General features: G+C 36.5%; 1 protein-coding gene across 1 annotated transcript; it reads left to right on the top strand.

The window, feature by feature from the left end:
* The first annotated feature begins 487 nt into the window (after window positions 1-487).
* On the top strand, window positions 488-16,890 carry SLC25A40 (solute carrier family 25 member 40). Its single transcript, XM_054273737.1, has 10 exons — window positions 488-659; window positions 1,459-1,518; window positions 2,688-2,794; window positions 4,550-4,617; window positions 6,240-6,364; window positions 7,575-7,748; window positions 10,975-11,084; window positions 11,400-11,492; window positions 13,114-13,186; window positions 14,752-16,890. The coding sequence occupies exons 1-10, from the start codon at window positions 518-520 to the stop codon at window positions 14,865-14,867; spliced, it is 1,068 nt and encodes a 355-aa protein (XP_054129712.1). The 5' UTR covers window positions 488-517; the 3' UTR covers window positions 14,868-16,890.
* The last annotated feature ends 49 nt before the right edge of the window (window positions 16,891-16,939 follow it).

Here is a 16,939-nt window from a genome sequence, read left to right as displayed (position 1 = left end):
TCAAGGAATTAACATTTGGTGGTGTCATCATTAGTAGCTAGTCCTTGCCTATTACACCAGGAGCATGCCAGGGCACAGTCATCACTAGCAGGCTGTGGCAGCCAGGAGACCTTTCGGGGTTCTCTCAGGAGAGATGGGAGCAAGAGAAGGGCTGGGTCAATTGTTCTGCATTGTTTCAGTTTATGGGCTACAGACTGGGAGTTTATCTTTGTAAGGATTATTGGCATTAAGGACCATTTGTAAATACTTTGTTGCAGTTAAAGGCAATAAAATGAAATGTTAAACATTTCATGTGGTTTGCAAGAGCATGTAAATGTTGTAATTCATTTAGGAAGGATTTTGAAGATTTATTGTCTTTAGAAAGCTTACTTGCAAAACATGGCTCAAAATATCTCAAAAATTACTGAGATGCTTCTACGTGAGCAGAAAAGTAATATTGCAAAAGTAATATTGCTGAAAATTGAAAATATTTATCCCTTGAGTTTTTTTCTGCAAATTTTGAGTGTACTCTTACAATATGTTTTTCTGTTCCTTAACAGGTTTTTTCTTGTCTGGGGATGAAGCCATGGCTGAAATGAGTGGTATCCATGTACAAAAACTAACCATTGTTCAGCAAGCAATAGCCTCTTGTTGTGGAGCTATAATTACATCATTATTTGGTAAGGCAATCTATGAAGCTGGCCACTTCTTCTCTACTACTTGTAAGAGAGACTCTTACAAAGTAATTACTCTTCAGTTTGACTCACCATGATGTCTGCTTGTGTATGTTTCCACTAATGTGTGGAATCGAGCCCTCAGCCGATGTATTCAGAGGAGGATGGTCCAGCTGCCCAGGCACTGCAGCATTCAGCATGTCTCAGCCTGTGGTAGTTGTAAGGGCTGCAGTGGAAGCAGTGAGGTATTCACTAAACCTTCACTTACTTTTCAAGAACCCCAATATTTTACATATTGGCTACATGCAGCAAAAAAGAAAAGTACATAATGAATTTAACTTTTTTTTTAAAGTTGTATTATGGTCAGTTAATTGAAAAAGAACAAACACATGAAGAAAATGCTGTGCTATTTTATATGCCGGAGGCCAAAATTTGATCTTGTATGCCTTGTGGTATGCTACTTATAAAAGCAATTTTAGACAACATGATACAGTGGTTTTTGAATGAGTTTTGTGCATTAGTAATATTTCATGCCTGTGCAGCTGTTAGTAAATTAGAAAAGACAGATTTGATATTTTGCAAACCATATAAGGTGTGTAGTGTCCTTTGTGTCTGATAGCATTGTCTTTGTCTGCTGACATCCCTTTTCTCTCTGCTTAATGACATTGTAACATCTTTTAGGTGTTTCCCCCCCACTTTGGAAACAAAAAAAAGGTTCTAGACGTTCTTAATAAGGCATCTGTAAACTTCTACAATTTCAAGGCATCCAGGATGTTTCTAAATGCCTCCTTCTGTTTCATTTTAGTAACTCCTCTTGATGTTATCAAAACTCGACTGCAAGCCCAAAGGAATCCATTCCACGACGGTAAACAAACAAATGTGTGGTGTAATGGGGGACACAGTTTGCTTTTTGCTCTTGTATTTAGCTGATAGTTGTCATAATGCTGTGCTGAGGTGCAGAATGTTTGAGTCTGTTTCTCCAGTATAACTGGGGGGGTGGGGGGAAAAGCAACACACCATATGTACTATTACACAACAGCAAAAAGTCCCATACATCCATATCATTTTAAACAGGCTTTTTGTCCCTGTCTTAGTATTTTCATTATGGCAGAACATACAGCTAATACTGAGTTGAGTCGAACAATAAAAAGCTGTTACTAAATAAATAAATATTTCATCAGAGGGCTTATGTGGTCAGGATGTTATATCAAAGTTCATCTCCTCCAGAATCCAGAGATTTTTGAAATGGAGAAGTCTTAACAAGTCACTTGCCACTTGGGTTCTAAATAGATGAAGATATTGTGCTCTCAAAGATGTGCTAATGGTTCCTACTATTTACTTGTACTTAGTATATGAGATATAAAAGAAAAGAAGATGACTGGTTTTTCATGTTGAATGTGGAGGTGAGTATTTGCAGTCACACTTGCAAATTAAATTAGGAAAAATACTTGTGCCTTCTATCCTGTTTTTGAGTAAGTTCTAAAACCTTCAGAAATCTGCAAATGTGAAGCTTGAAGTGTGTTTTTCTAATAGCAATAATATTTTATCAAACAGGTTGAAAGTACATAATGTAGGAGAAATAAAAAACAAATGGAGGGGATGATCTAGTATAAATACAGACCAAGATAAGATACAACAATAATAATAATACAGATAAGATACAATACCTCCACTTGAAGTGGATGCTGAGGCTACTTAATAAAAGATTTAAAAGTCTGAAAGATGTTCACAGTTACATATAATAGTGACATTCAGGTCTTGTATTAGTTTTACTTTTCAGCAGATGGTAATATAACCTAAACATGTCTCTTGGAGCCTTGTGAAGGCAGTTCTATTTAGTTGGGCAGTCTGAGGAGTAAATTTGTACCCCCTCTCTTTTGACCTAATTTGTCATTACTGACTTAACAAAATTATTTTGCCCCTCTGTGTCTAACCAGAGATAAGTCTGTGTTGTCATTTTATCCAATTTGAAATTGCTGCTGCATAAAAACAATCTTATAAGCATTAACTATATTCTTATACACCATTTTTTAGGAAAATGTCTTGTAAACTCCAGTGGCCATATGGATCATGTATATGTTTGTAAAAATGGGGACAGCAAAGCCTGGTATAAAAAACCTGGGCATTTCAAAGGGACATTGGTAAGAAAATTTTACATTTATATAAAACTGTGCATTTTTAAGTAGCATACTCTAAAGTTTTCAGGGTTTTTTCAGGTTCTACTGGAATCTGTTATCACTTGAGAGGGCCTTCATGTGGTTACACTGATGATTGATGATACCTTCTACTGTCTGCAAAAAAATACCTATTCCTTCCTTAAGATGAGCAAGGAGGCAGCTGCACAGCTCTCCTCCCAGGTTACTGGCTTTATGATTTCATTTTCCCCACTTCAGCTATATTGGCAGTAGTTGCTGATTGCAGGTAATAATTTTCTCTTTCCTGCTTATATCCCTTGTGCCCACGCATCTCCCAATATGCTTCTGAGCTGAACTATTGGTGCAGATAGTGTTTAAAGTTAAGTTAATGTGTCAAATTCTCTATCCAGAGAATCTCTATCCTGTCAAATATCTAGACTTGTAGGAGTGGCATTTTCCTAAACACTTGAACCAGACTTGCTGGCAGATACTGTCATGCTGGTTCATTAGTCAATTTTGTTTTGACTCTGCTATGAAATTAAACCTATGATCAAGGATTTTTCAGATTTAAAATCTTGAGAATGGGATGTTAATGCAAAAGGTGACTTCAGTTTAAAAGGTTTTTCTAAATTAATAACTTTACAAGTGTGATTTTTTTCAGTTACCTTTACTATGTAATTTTAGAAAGTTAAATAATTTTCTATTAGACATGAATTTATGCCTGGTTTTGCCATAAAAGGTGATTCTTAAAGAAGAATGACTATCATGTAACTTCTTTTTAAAAAAAAAAAGAATCTTAACTTTCATCTATCCCTTCCTGTTTTGTAAACTTGTTGAAGCTGGGTTACAAACATATTAACCGGCTAGTATAAAAGTGTCTTTTTGTTAAACCATGTTAGGACCTCTAGGGATTCTGGGCTTCCTTTCAAAGCTAATCAGGTTTGTTGTAATAAACCATTTTTTTGTTTTTTCCATTCAACTTTTTACCTCACACTATAAGTCCATTAAGGCTGTCTCCTCTAAACCTATTTGTTTTTTTCTTCCTCTAAGTCCTTTCTCTGGTCTGCCAGACTCTTGTGAGGCTCTGTAATAATGTCTGGTCTTAGGCATATTCTAATCCATTGAATCCCAACCTCTTTCCCCAGATGTTTTAAGAAAATTAATATCCTGACACTACAGAGTTTGTGGTTTTGCTTGTGATTTCAGCTGAATGATCTTCAAGGTTTAGTGTTCTTGTGCTGTCAGTCTCCTGGGAATATACAGGACAGCTGTAATAGTAATTGAAAGCTTGTGTATGGTATAGTGTATACACATTGCATGTATGGGATCGCATTGTCAGAGGAAGTATTGAAGAATCTTTGAGAATTAGTTGCTATTTCACTCCTAGAAACTCTGCTACATATTGAAAAAAAATTAGTGGATTTTTTGGGGAAGTTTCCACAAATTGCGGCAATACCGTATCAGTACTGAAAATAGTTATTCACAGGGCTGTCAGTCACTGATTAACACTTAGTACTTTGCCTTTTTAAAGATGGAAGGAAATTCTTAATTTCAGTCACATAAATTATTCTGTTCAGCTCAGTGGAACTGTTTGCATGATTAAGTGTGATAGCTTGTGTAAGCAGTTATAAAATTGGGATCTTACAATGCTAAGCTGTTTTAAAAACATACTTTTAAAGACATTAGTTTTGTGTTCTGCCAGCTAAAATGTATTACTAGCTACAAAACTTTGTAGCTAACTATTGCTCTTTGTATTCTTAGGATGCATTTGTGAAAATTATTCGAATAGAGGGAATTAAGTCGCTGTGGAGTGGGCTTCCCCCAACACTGTAAGTTGAATGGGTTTTTTGGTAACATGCTGTAAGTTATTGTTATAAAAATTACTTAATTATTTTTGAGAAATTATTATGCTTATTTTTAAGTTATTTTAAAAATTTGGTCAATTCTGAAGTTTCAGACTAATCAGTTTAATCAGAAATGTCTATGGACAGTATAATTTTTACCAGATTTTAGAATTTCCTGATACATTCTCAGTACTTAAGCAGGATTAATAGACTTCTCATTCTGCTTTTTTTTTCCCCTACTATAACTATTCCTTTGATAGCATCATCGAATCACAGGATGGGACCTTGTCACTTGAGAGGGTCAGTCTTCAACACATTCCTGTTGTATCTTGTTACTTAATGACTTGTTATCAGCAGCACAGCTGTTTCCAGACACTCTGGTGTTCCACCTCATTACCCTCACTTAATTTTTGTACTCATCATCTTTATTTCAAAGAACTTCGGGGTTTTATTCTATCTGGATAAACAGATAATTCATTTTCTCTCTACAAGAGCAATTTACATATTTAAACACAGCAATCAGATCTCCTCCTGGTCTTCTCTTTAGGTTTAACAGCCCCAAACTGTTTTATCTTTTTATTCATATTAACCTAGTACAGATAGAAATTAAGACCTCTATAATTATGTTCTCCTTCATAAACTTAGATTTGAAAAGAAAATTTTCAAATCTAAGAAGGCACAAATTGTGAAGTGCCCAGTGGGAAGCACTGGTACACTTTCGATTCGCACACAGTGCTCAGTGTATAGGCACAAAAAAAGCAAAGCATGGTGGAGTTCAGCCTTGTTTACCCTCCAGTATGTGGCAATTTCAAAATATAAACCTTAGGACCTGACTGAAATGTTCCAGTCACTACAGTTTTTTACAAAGCACATGTTCTGTTCTCCAGCAGAGAACTAACTTCTTTACTGGAGAAAGTCACACAAGTAGAAGAGAAGATATAAACTAAGCCATGTTGGTTTTACAAGCATGAAAAACCAACGGTGGTTTTTGTTAATGGTGGTACATGCTGTATTGGCACAGACATAACACAGAAGTGTAATTGCCAGATTATGGTAAGATGTGGTGCTTTCCCCCTACACTGAATGATTATTGACTCTACCTGTTGCCCCTACAGCCTGTACTATGCTGGTATGGAAAAAGCTTATATTTGTGCATACTACATTGTCTCTCAAGTAATGAATATCATGGCTGTTGATCAAGAGCATAATATCCAATTGTTACATAAATAAAAGTTAAAGTTAGTAGTACTTGTGTAGTATTTTGTTTGGGTTCTTCATTTTCAGATCTTTCACTTGCCATTCTTTACCAAAATAATTCTGTAGCTGGTATGGGATAGATTTTGACAGAGATAACCTACCATCATTTTACTTACCATTTTCCCTAATGAAATGAAAGCCTGGGAAATGTGTGGGTTTGAAACTCTGAACTACAAGCCGTGAATCAAAGCCTATGGGATTAATGTTGTTTTTTTTTTTTTAATTAATCCATTACACACAGCTGGAAATTTAATTTTTATTTACATATAAGTAAAATATCAATACAAGATAGTTGACTTTATTCTCCTGCTTTCCTGGTATTAATTTAAATTTCTTCTCTTATATTTTAGAATAATGGCAATTCCTACCACAGCAATCTATTTTACCTGCTATGATCAGCTGTGTGAAGCTTTGAAAAGTAGACCAGGAAAGCATGATGAGCACATTCCAGTTATTGCAGGTTCCTTAAGCAGATGTAAGTTGTCCTCTGTTTAAAGAGAAAACTGGAACATAATACCTCTATGCTATTTTCTTGACTTTTATTTAAAGTAAATATGCTGTGGGTTTAAATGAGGGATAGGAAGGATTACTGTCATTACCCGGTGTTTTTTGGGCAACAAAACCCTCTAACTTGGAAGACTGAGGTTTGGTTTTGCTGAAACACTTTCACTACATTTTTAATTTGTTCAAAATTTTATGTTTCTAGATTTCTACCAAGGACAGTTTCATTTAATTCTGTTCTGCCATCAATCTAATAATAAACATTGTTATTTGCTATCATGGAAGGTACATAGGTAATTATAACAAAGATGAAAATTGGACTTGTACTGGTTTTACTGCTGTATGATGTGGATGGAATTTGTGTATTTTCTTACTTTGGTTTATCCTTTTCTTTGTCTTTTTTTGTAGAATTAACTCAGATAATATATTTTAGGGCTTTTGTAGACAGGTCTGATGATGCAGTTCCATGTTCTACCTGTGACAACCCTGGGGGCACTGGCAGACTAGTGGAAAAAGAATTGCTATTTTGTGGTGGTGTAGCACATTGTTCTTATTAGGCTGTTCCAGATTTTAAATTCATGTGTAAAATCTTGTTCCAGCAAGAGAAGAAAAATTCTTGAATCTAGTAAAATTTTTAATGTCTGTTAGATGTGTGGTGGTAGCTTGTTACTTAATGATGACATTGTGCAAGATGCTAGAGTTACTTTATCAGATACAGATTGCCAGCTAATCATTCTTGATAGTTTAAAATAAGAGTGCCAAAGGTGCTTAGAAATAAAAGCTTAAATCTGTAACCACAATTCTGTCTTTAACACAAAAAGAAGCCTTAAACATCAAGATCGCTTTCTTAAGTTACAGTTTAAAATAGCCATGAAAACAATTGAGTTTAAGTACTTGAAATTTTCAGCCTATTTATGTTAGGCTGAAAAATGAGGATTCTCAGCATGTTACATTGTTTACGATATGCAAGCATTGAAAAAACCCCTAAATTGGAAATGTAGACACTGTGAATAGGCATGTTTTTCTTTTCTGGAAAGGAAACTTATTTTGGGAATTAGTTCAAGGAAAATGGGAGAGTTGAAAAGAATCAAATATATAAAGTAAGGTGAGGCATGACTTGAATGCTCAGGAAATTGAACTGTTAAATACTGATTTTTCTAAAAAAAGCCATGTTTCCTTTGCAGTTGGTTCTGCCACCGTGGTGAGTCCCCTGGAGCTGATCAAAACCCAAATGCAGTATCGCAGGTCGTCCTACAAGCAGCTGTACCTGCGTGTCAGCACCAAAGTGACTGTGGATGGGTGGCTCTCCCTGTGGCAGGGCTGGGCTTCGACTATTCTGAGAGATGTACCTTTCTCAGGTAAGGTTTATTTCCCATGCAGGTTTTTGTTTATGTTTTTATATTATTTTTCTGTGCTTTTAAGTAGTTTTAACAGTTGGCTTTAGGAATGACTGAGATTTGTCTTTTTTGAGTGTTTTTATTTATAAATTCTCTGAAGATGTGATTTTTTTTCTCCCCATTTTGTTTGTGGATACCAGATAGGATTCATTGTTACATTCCCTTTCCCTGTACTTAGACTTTCTTCTCATCTCTAGCTTACACACTGACTGCTTTTGAAGAGTTTCAGCTGGAAATTTTCTCTGTAATAGAAATAGTGGCTGATAAACATGCTGTATCTAAGTGTTCTTTTACTTTTTAATTTTGGAAACATGTACAGAGAGTGACACAGTAGTGTCTTCAAGATTTTTTTTTTTTTAAATCAAGATGAATTCATTTGTATAACTGCTCCAAAAAACTCTTTAGCAAGACTCGAAAGCTGAAAGCCTCGAAGAAGAAAAGTCTGATTCAAAGCATAACTGGTCTTAGGGCTATTCCTTAAGGTAACTGGGACAGATGGTACAGGGGAGACTGCTAAAGCACCAGCAAGCCCCTGTCCCTTTAAGGCCTGTTTTTGTCAGAATACTTTTGGATCATCAGACATCAGTTGTCATTGAAGCAGTTTCTGTCATTGGGGTAGTACCAGGAATCTTTAAACACTTTGTGTTGGCCCAGAAAAATTCTTCAAACCTATTTTTGGAAAGATTCTTATTCAAACCTGGTTTTGGAGTCAGAGAACCCTTGAAGTATTTGACCTGCTATCTCTGTTGTCTTACTTCACTCTTAAGATGATTTGATATCTAATTTAATTTGTGTTTCCAATCAATGACTGGGGGCCAGTCATTGGTTTGGGCTGTTAGAGGATGTGTGTACTTAGAGTAAATTTTAAATTGGCCATGAACCAAACTGAGACATAAGTGGGGTGTGATGAGGATATTTACTTTAAAATTGCTGTTGGTAGTTGAGTAAACTGAACCAAGTTATTTCAGAAGAAGCTGTCTTCTTTTCAGAATTTATAATGCTCTGTTCTCTTTCACTTAGCTACTGGAAGGTGTTTGAAAATTGTGATTGGCATGTATTTCCTGCCTAAAGATCCAGTTCCTTGATGGGACCTTATTTAGTCTTCTGTGATAGGGAAGGCTTCTCACCCTATGAGTACATGGTCTGAAGTGTTTCCTCTTCAATTTTTATTTTTAATTAACTTATTTTTCTTCTCTGCCAAATGTAATTTTCTCTTAGGCTGTTCTGTAAGGTTTGTAAGGGAACTCTCAAATTCTTCATCTGATTCCTGCTGTCTGACTTCAAGTGGAAACTCTTACTCTTTTATTGATTTTTGTCTGTAGCAGTGTGGCTGGAGCTTGTGAGCTTCCTTCCCCCTGCTGCTTTTAACAGAGTGGGAAGATCACAGGGAGTGCACAAGGAAGAGGGCACTAAGGTGATGTGCATTCTTCTTAGCACTTTTCAGTTCTTGTGTCCATGCCTGCTGTTCCTCCACTGCTCCAAGCCAGGCTTGTTGATTTTTAATCTGTTTCCACACTGCTCTGGCATTCCCTGGACAGCCAGTGGCCACTCACTCATCTGTGCCCAGTACTTTGTGGGCATGATGGTAGAGGCACAAATTAACCTATAAGGCAGTAGCTGCATGTTGAGAACTACTCAGCCAATAGTGAGCAGGCAAGTAGAAGCATGAGTAGAGGAAAATGTATTTAAAAAAAACCCCAAATGCCACAAAATTCAGCTTATGTAAAGCTAAGGTTGTTTAATACTGCTTAATTCCTTTTCCAACTGTGTTTTCTGGTAATTTCTTCCCCATAACTGCTCTCTCCCTGCTATGGTGTCCTCCCTTTGTACCTCCAGTCTGAGCTCTTCAGTTTGAATGATGCCCAACAGCAGCTGAATCTCTGGTGTTCTCAGTTTGCACCTTTGCTGCAGGGAGTTCAAGTCGGCTATCTCAAGAGTTAAAATCACTGTAACATGGAGTTGAGAAAGCAGGTCCTACTGCAAACAGGCAAACAGCACAGCATGACTCAAGGAGCACAGGATAGTTAGAATTCTGCTCTATTCCTAGCCCAAGTGTTCATGCCATGTTTCAGTCATGTTCCTTGGGACGCTAGCTGGACTGAACAAAACTTAAGTTATGAATGCTTATAAACACAAAAACTGGTTTAATAATAGTATTTGAGTCCTTCTTTAAGCAGTGTCACAGACAATATACATGTAAATGGTATTCAGGGAAATGAGTCCTGTAGGTTCTTAAGAAAATTCTGGCTTTAGATAATTTATATTAAATTAGAGTTTTGTACATTTCAATAAATGTACGTTTTGTACATTCCAACATTCTCCTCAAATCCTCAGAATGCCTTCTGAGATACTGCCTACCTTTAGTTTTGTAAAATGTTGGGGGCCATGTATATGTGCTGGTAGTCTTCATGGCAAGGAAATGCTGTGCAATTTTTCTGCTGGCACAAACTCCAGAACTCAGTTCTGAACATGGTTACCTTTCAGGATATGGAGCTGTCATTTGCAATATTTAGTCAACCAGCTGCCATGAGGAATTACTCTCTAGTTCAGCCTAGTAGTATATCACTTGAAGTTTTAGTTAGAAAGCAGAAAAAGTGCAGTTTAGTTCAGCAGATGGTCACAGAAACAGATGTTATTCCTGAAAGTTGTTTGCTGGACTTTCCTTTGACAGTCCCCAGAGAGGCATTTGCCTATTTGCTCCCCAGGGAGCAAAATCATATTTTTTTGGTTCTCTCAGAAATAAATTTTATACTGTGCCTCAAAAAAGTATGAGGCAGTCCTGAGAAACATTTCATTTTGTATTAAATGTGTTTTTATAGAACTACTGAGATCTGTGAAATATGCCTGAAAACATAGCGAGTAATTAGAAGACTACCTTTTGATTTATTTTAAATTGAATGTTTTATGGGGCTTGGTTTAGATTGCATGAAGGTAGGGGTTACCTAAGGGAATGACAAACTGATTAGGCTAATTTGTATCATATGAAGAAATTTGGGATATGGAGAACAAGGAGAACACAGCAATCTGTCCATGGGTTATCACATAGGACACTTATTATGCTTTCAGCTCTTGTTTCTGTTTGCTTCTATTGCCACAGTAGAATTCTTACATCTGGACTTGATATAAGAATTTTTGTACTTGAGATACAAATCTGTTGTAATGCAAGTTTATTTTTTTGTAATCATAGCAATGTATTGGTATAATTATGAACGTTTCAAGAAGATGATGTGCAAGGAAGTTGGTGCACATGAACCCACATTTTTTGTTTCTTTTACTTCAGGAGCAGCATCTGGCTCTGTAAGTATATAATTTCATTTCTAGTACAATTCTTTATTAGCACTAATAAACTATTTTTAAAATGTATGGTTTTAGATTATTCTCTCAGAAATGTTGTATATTTTGGGGTGCTTGTACTTTAAACACATGTGGTGTGGCATTCAACCTGACTAAAAAAATCTGAATAAACTACAGTGGTCTGACATAAAAGACTTAAAAATATAATGTGCTTGGAATATCAAATCTAATTTTAAATTGTGTGTGCACTTTAATTTAAAAATTTAGAGTTAAATTTTAATTTTTTGTGCACTAACATTAAAACTGATTTCCTGATAGATTGCAGCTGTTGTAACTCAGCCATTTGATGTAGTGAAAACACATAGGCAGACTCAGCTTTGGGAGAGTGAGACTTTAAAAAGTAAGTTGCTGGTAAGAATAAAAAACCCTTTAGTGTTTCAAAATAAAAATAAACCTGTAGTGTTTTAAAAAATAAAACCTAGTGTTTGGGTAGGGCTTGTGGTACGAATTGTAAATATTTGCCACTTCTAAAGTATATGCAAACATTTTATCACTCAGGCATTTTTTCTTCCCCAAATTGCAGTATCTAGATAAGATACATTTTATCTCCTAGGAGAATACCATATTTCATTAATGGCATGGAAGAGGGAAAAGGTGAGTGTTGAGTACAATTTAGCTTAATAAGACGGTACAAAATTGAAACAAAGGAATCCAAAGCTATTACATTTAGGCAGACCAATTGCAAATTTGAGATGTCCCTGCTTACTGCAGGAATGTTGGACTAGATGACCAATAAAGGTTCTTTGGTTCTTTTAAACCCAAAGTATTCTATGATTGAAGTAAGTTATATTTAAACCGGCAAAAAATTAACTTCATAGCAAACATTCAGGTGAACAGTGATCTATAGAAGAAGTCTTCAAAATAACATTCACTACCACTTGCTCCTACATAGCAATATTCTTGTGATAGGTATTAGAGTAGAAAGAGAAATATTGTGCTCAGGTTGTGTATTTTTCACCTTCTTTTTATGAGATTTCAAAAAAATTATTTTTGAGGGCATATTAATGAATGTTCCAACATCTTTAAAGCATGAAAGAGGAAGTTTCTGTTTTGCTCTTGTCAGTAGAGCACTGCTCTGTTTTATAAAATTGAAGTTGTATATAATACCTTTCTTTTCCATTGCTTGGGATGTGGACCAGTGAAGGATTTACATTAACCTAAATAAATATTATATCATGGCTTTAAGAACACAGACCATTAAAAAGGCTGAGTATCCAAATAGTTTCTGCTTAGAAAATAAGTGCTCACTTTTTGGCATGAGGTTTCATTCTCTCAGTTTATTTTTTTTTTCCTAGAGTAATTCTTGAAAGAAATTATTATTATTTGATTGCAGAACAAGTATTAAAAAAGTTTTAAATATAAATAGTTACTGTTTTTAATTCTTTTCCTGTGTTGATGAATGTAAGAATTCCTTCCTAACACCACTTCGAAACATGTGTCTGCCATATATTTATTAGGTTAGTACTAATAAGATTAATTTATATTTTTAAAATTCTATTATGGTAATCTTTAATTTGTGCCAGTTTAATTCTTTCCAAATCCAGTTACTGTTAGAGTTAGACACTGACTATGCATTTACATCTTGTCTCTCAAAATATTTGATGATATTCTTGTCTATGCATAAATATTTTTTGGCTTCCAAGGGCTGTGGGGTATTCCTGATGAATGTATTCTATGAAACTACTTTGGCTTTTTTCACCTGTGTCATCAATCCAGTAAAGACTCTAGTAGCTGTTCATCTTATTCTAGGTTTTATTACAGGTCTTTTCCATGCCTTGCTGTTTCAATTTGTGTATTTGCATACTGTATTAATTTAACATACTGTATAAATAAGATGGATAAAATTAACAAAAAAAGGAGTTAAACCTAACAATTATATCTGTGACTGTCTCTGATTTCTAAAAATATCATTCTGTGGCATTGCATGGATTGCCTAATTCACTGTTGTCTTGTACTGTATTGAGTTCCACAGAGGGACAGTAAATCAACCTGGGCAGTTATGAGGAAAATTGCTGCTAGAAATGGGATTACTGGATTATTTGCAGGTAAATTTTTTCTTATCTCTAAAAAAATTCAGACTAGAGAGTTCTTAATTGTAGATTCTAAAGTGCGTAAGTTTTATATTTCCATTTCTGTGAACACTGTCAGCTATGCAATAGTTTGCATATATAAAGCAACAGACATGCAGACATTGGCCTCTCCTGGGATCTTCTTGGTAGAGTACCATGGGATAAAGTCCTGCAGGGAGGAGAGGCCCAAGAAAGCTGATTAATATTCAGGAATCATCTCCTCCAGGCTCAGGAACAATGTATCCCAGCAAAGAGAAAGTTAGGTGAAAACTCCAAGAGGCCTGTATGGAGGGACAAGGAGCTCCTGGACAAGCTCAGACACAATAAGGAAGCCAGGACAGGTAACCTGTCACAGAGAAATGGTCCAAGTAGACAGAGATCAGGTTTGGAAATGAATCTGGCCAGGGATGTCAAGGGCAGCAAGAAAGGCTTCTACAGGTGACCAGAGGAAGACAAGGGAAAACATTGGCCCTCTGTTGCATTTCTGCCTCAGCCTGACTCTGGCAGGCTGAGGCAGAAATGACAAGATGCTGAGATTAAAATAATATTGAGATAAAATCCTATTGTAGCTCATACTGAAATGACTATTGGCAAGAGACATTCCAAATCCAGGATACTTACCAGACTTCACCACACTGCACTGGCTCATTGGGGCCCTGGTGTGAATGGCTGCACAGGTGGTTAAGCCTTGCAGGACTTGTGTTTGCTGAAAGAGATTAAACTGCTTTATTTGCTGTACAGTGATGGCATAGCTCAGTAACAGGATTTGCATATTTCAGACCACTGGATGCTAACAGAATGCAAGACACCACAAAGTATCAATAATATTGATACTGAATTCAGTTAATAGATTAAAACACATTTCAGTCTTGACACATGGGTAGCAGAGTTTAGAGATACTCTTGATCAGGCCCAGTTCAGTTCAGTTGGCCACACGTAGCTGAGATGACTGGGGTTGGCCTGCCTGGCTCCTTGCTGCTGCTCCAAAGGCACACAAGTTCTGCATAGGTCCTGTGTCACCTGTGCTGGCTCTCAGCAGACATCTTTGCATTTCAAGTGGAAGTGGAGGGTGGCTGTGTGTGGACAAGGGGATTTGGCCTTATTCCCCTTCTCTAAACTGAATCACTGTCTAACCTCCACTGGCAAGATCACAGTTGACTATAATGGGAGCCATTTAACACTTACATTCCATCATTTATTCCTGTGACCAGGGTTCATTTTAGTAGAGGCCACCTCTTGTGTGCTGGAGCACAGGAGCCCTGCAGGCCCAGGTGCTCCCAGTTGCATGGAGTCAGAAGGGGCAGAGACACACTGGACTTGAGGCAGGCAGACCACACAAGACAGCAGAGGTGAGGGCATAAGGGTATTACACTGGTAATACCTACAGCTGGTAAATTCAGTATTTTGAGGCATGTGCGCAGGTAGAATCCCAGTCTAAACTGATACACTGTGGTATAGATATATTGTGATCAACACATTGTACTGCAGCACTTGGGTCTGAAAACAGTAATAGTGAATACTTCCCTTTCTCTTCTGGGCAGGTATTACTCCACGGCTGTTTAAAGTTGCTCCTGCTTGTGCCATAATGATCAGCACATATGAATATGGAAAGTCTTTCTTTTCTCATTTAAATGAAAAAAAGAATCAACATCCATAATTCTTCTTCGTCCAATTGTATGAAGGCAAAGTATGATGGAAGTTGTGCCAAATCCAAATCTGTGAAGATGTTTTCTAGAATTCCTAGTGAATTTCTACCGTTACATTTGGTAACTAATAAAGCTTCATTTTTAACTTTCACAAAGGATTAATTCACTTTTTTATTAAGAATAAGAAAATACACATCACCCTTAAATTATCATTGAAGATTTTATGACTTCTCTTGCAGCTGGAGAGAAAAAATAAAGGAAGAAAGAACAAAAGAAAAAAGAAAGGAGGGAGAGAAGAAAAATTGAGCCTGGACATAGCAATGAAGAATAATGACTTCCACTGTGTAAAATTTTAGTCATGAAAATAACTAAATTAACCTAAGGATTTTAGCTGGGTTTTAAAATTATGTTTAAAAATGTTTTGGGTTTCTAATTGTAAGATATATTTATTTCTCAGTAAGGAGGTTTATACAGAGTGAATTCAATAAATACTTACTTATTTATTCTTGCTGCTTGTTATGTGTTTCATTCTGTACATGTTTCTTATTCGTAGCTCTGTATTTTGTGTAAGTGCATATTTTAAAAGCTTCTCAGGTTTATTTTAACTGAAGAATTCTGTAAAACTGGAAAAACACTGATGTTCATTAGACACTGAGAGAGCATGGTGCATACAGTGCTAGGGCAGCAGGGGCTTTTTGTTTAAGGTAATACTTGAAATTAAAGCACACGCATGCACTGCAGCCGAAGGCCTGTCCAGGTGCTCTGCAGGAACACTCCTGCACCTGTTTCTGGGAGGTGCCAGTTGTCACGGTCACACTTCTCATGCACACTTTGTGTGGGGCCCCCTGTGTTGGAAGGCCAAGGCTGCCGCCATAAGGAGAGGTGATGGTGTGCCAGCCTGACTCAGCCCCGTGCCCTCTGAAGGCAAGAGCGTGTGCAGGTTGCTGCCACAGGCACAGCCACCCTCTGCCCACTGTGCTGCACTCCTGGTAGGATCAGCTGCAGCACTGCACTTGCCTGTAGGCATTCAAATTACTAAATCAGAGCTGCCTCTGTGTGATTTAAATCATTTTTTAACTATCCTCACTACCTCCCTCTTCTCATGCATTTTCAATGCAGTTGTTGAATTCTATTTTTTTTGTGTATTTTAATGAGGGGGTGCTGATACAAAAATAACTCGGTAGTCAGATCATTAAGACACTGTCATTTGGGTGTGCTTTACCCAAGAAATGGAGTTCATGATGAAAATTCTTCACACACTGAAAAATGCTCTACTTGTAAAGACATTAGGTACCACATTAGGCAAGAGGTGCTGCCAGAGGAGATGCTTAACACTGTTCTTCCACTGTGACTTTTGAATGTAAATTTACAAAATAAAGCCCAAGAGAACATAGTAGCAGCAGATATTGGATGACAATGATACAGAGCAAGAAAACCAGTCTCCCCCTTGTGCAAGAAAAGTATTTGCTATAAACTCAGTAATGCTGTAATTTACAGAATGGTTTACTTTATCCTGTGTGATTAAAACAGAGACAACAAGTTGTAACTAGTGATGATACAAAATTTTTAATTTACATGCAACATTCATAGAACGTCAAGGCAACAAAACATACAGTTTGGTGGTTTAAAATTCTTTTTTAAAAAATGGTTAATGTTTAGAACTGAGAAGGATGCACATAACTGACTGCCCATGCACAAAATGACACCCAGAAACACGTGTCAGACTACATAAAAGACTTCAGCTAAACAACACATTTAGCTCTAAGAAAAGAGCCATCAGTGAACATGACTGAAGATCATGATTACTGCCCCCCCAAAACACTGATGTGGCATGAGAAGTGTTTAACAGCAAACAAGACCGATTAAATCACTGTACATTGATGAAGAATGTTAACATGTGGAATCTGGATTCCCTCATTTTATTTGTAGTAAAAATGCATCTCTAATTTACAAATTTATATTTAATGTTACTCAAGAAACAGGTGCTTAATGTGATAACAGAAAAAAGTTCCATGAAGTAATGGACATTCCGAAGGTGTATGAAAGGATTTAATGGTCAGAGTTTATTACAGAGAAATTACCT

This window comes from Melozone crissalis, unplaced genomic scaffold (genome assembly GCF_028551555.1).
Source record: "Melozone crissalis strain CALT ecotype California unplaced genomic scaffold, PUWL_Pcris_2 ptg000016l_1, whole genome shotgun sequence".
Taxonomy (NCBI): domain Eukaryota; kingdom Metazoa; phylum Chordata; class Aves; order Passeriformes; family Passerellidae; genus Melozone; species Melozone crissalis.
The sequence above is the reverse complement of the archived record's forward strand: the minus strand, read 5'-3'. Positions and strand labels throughout refer to the sequence as shown.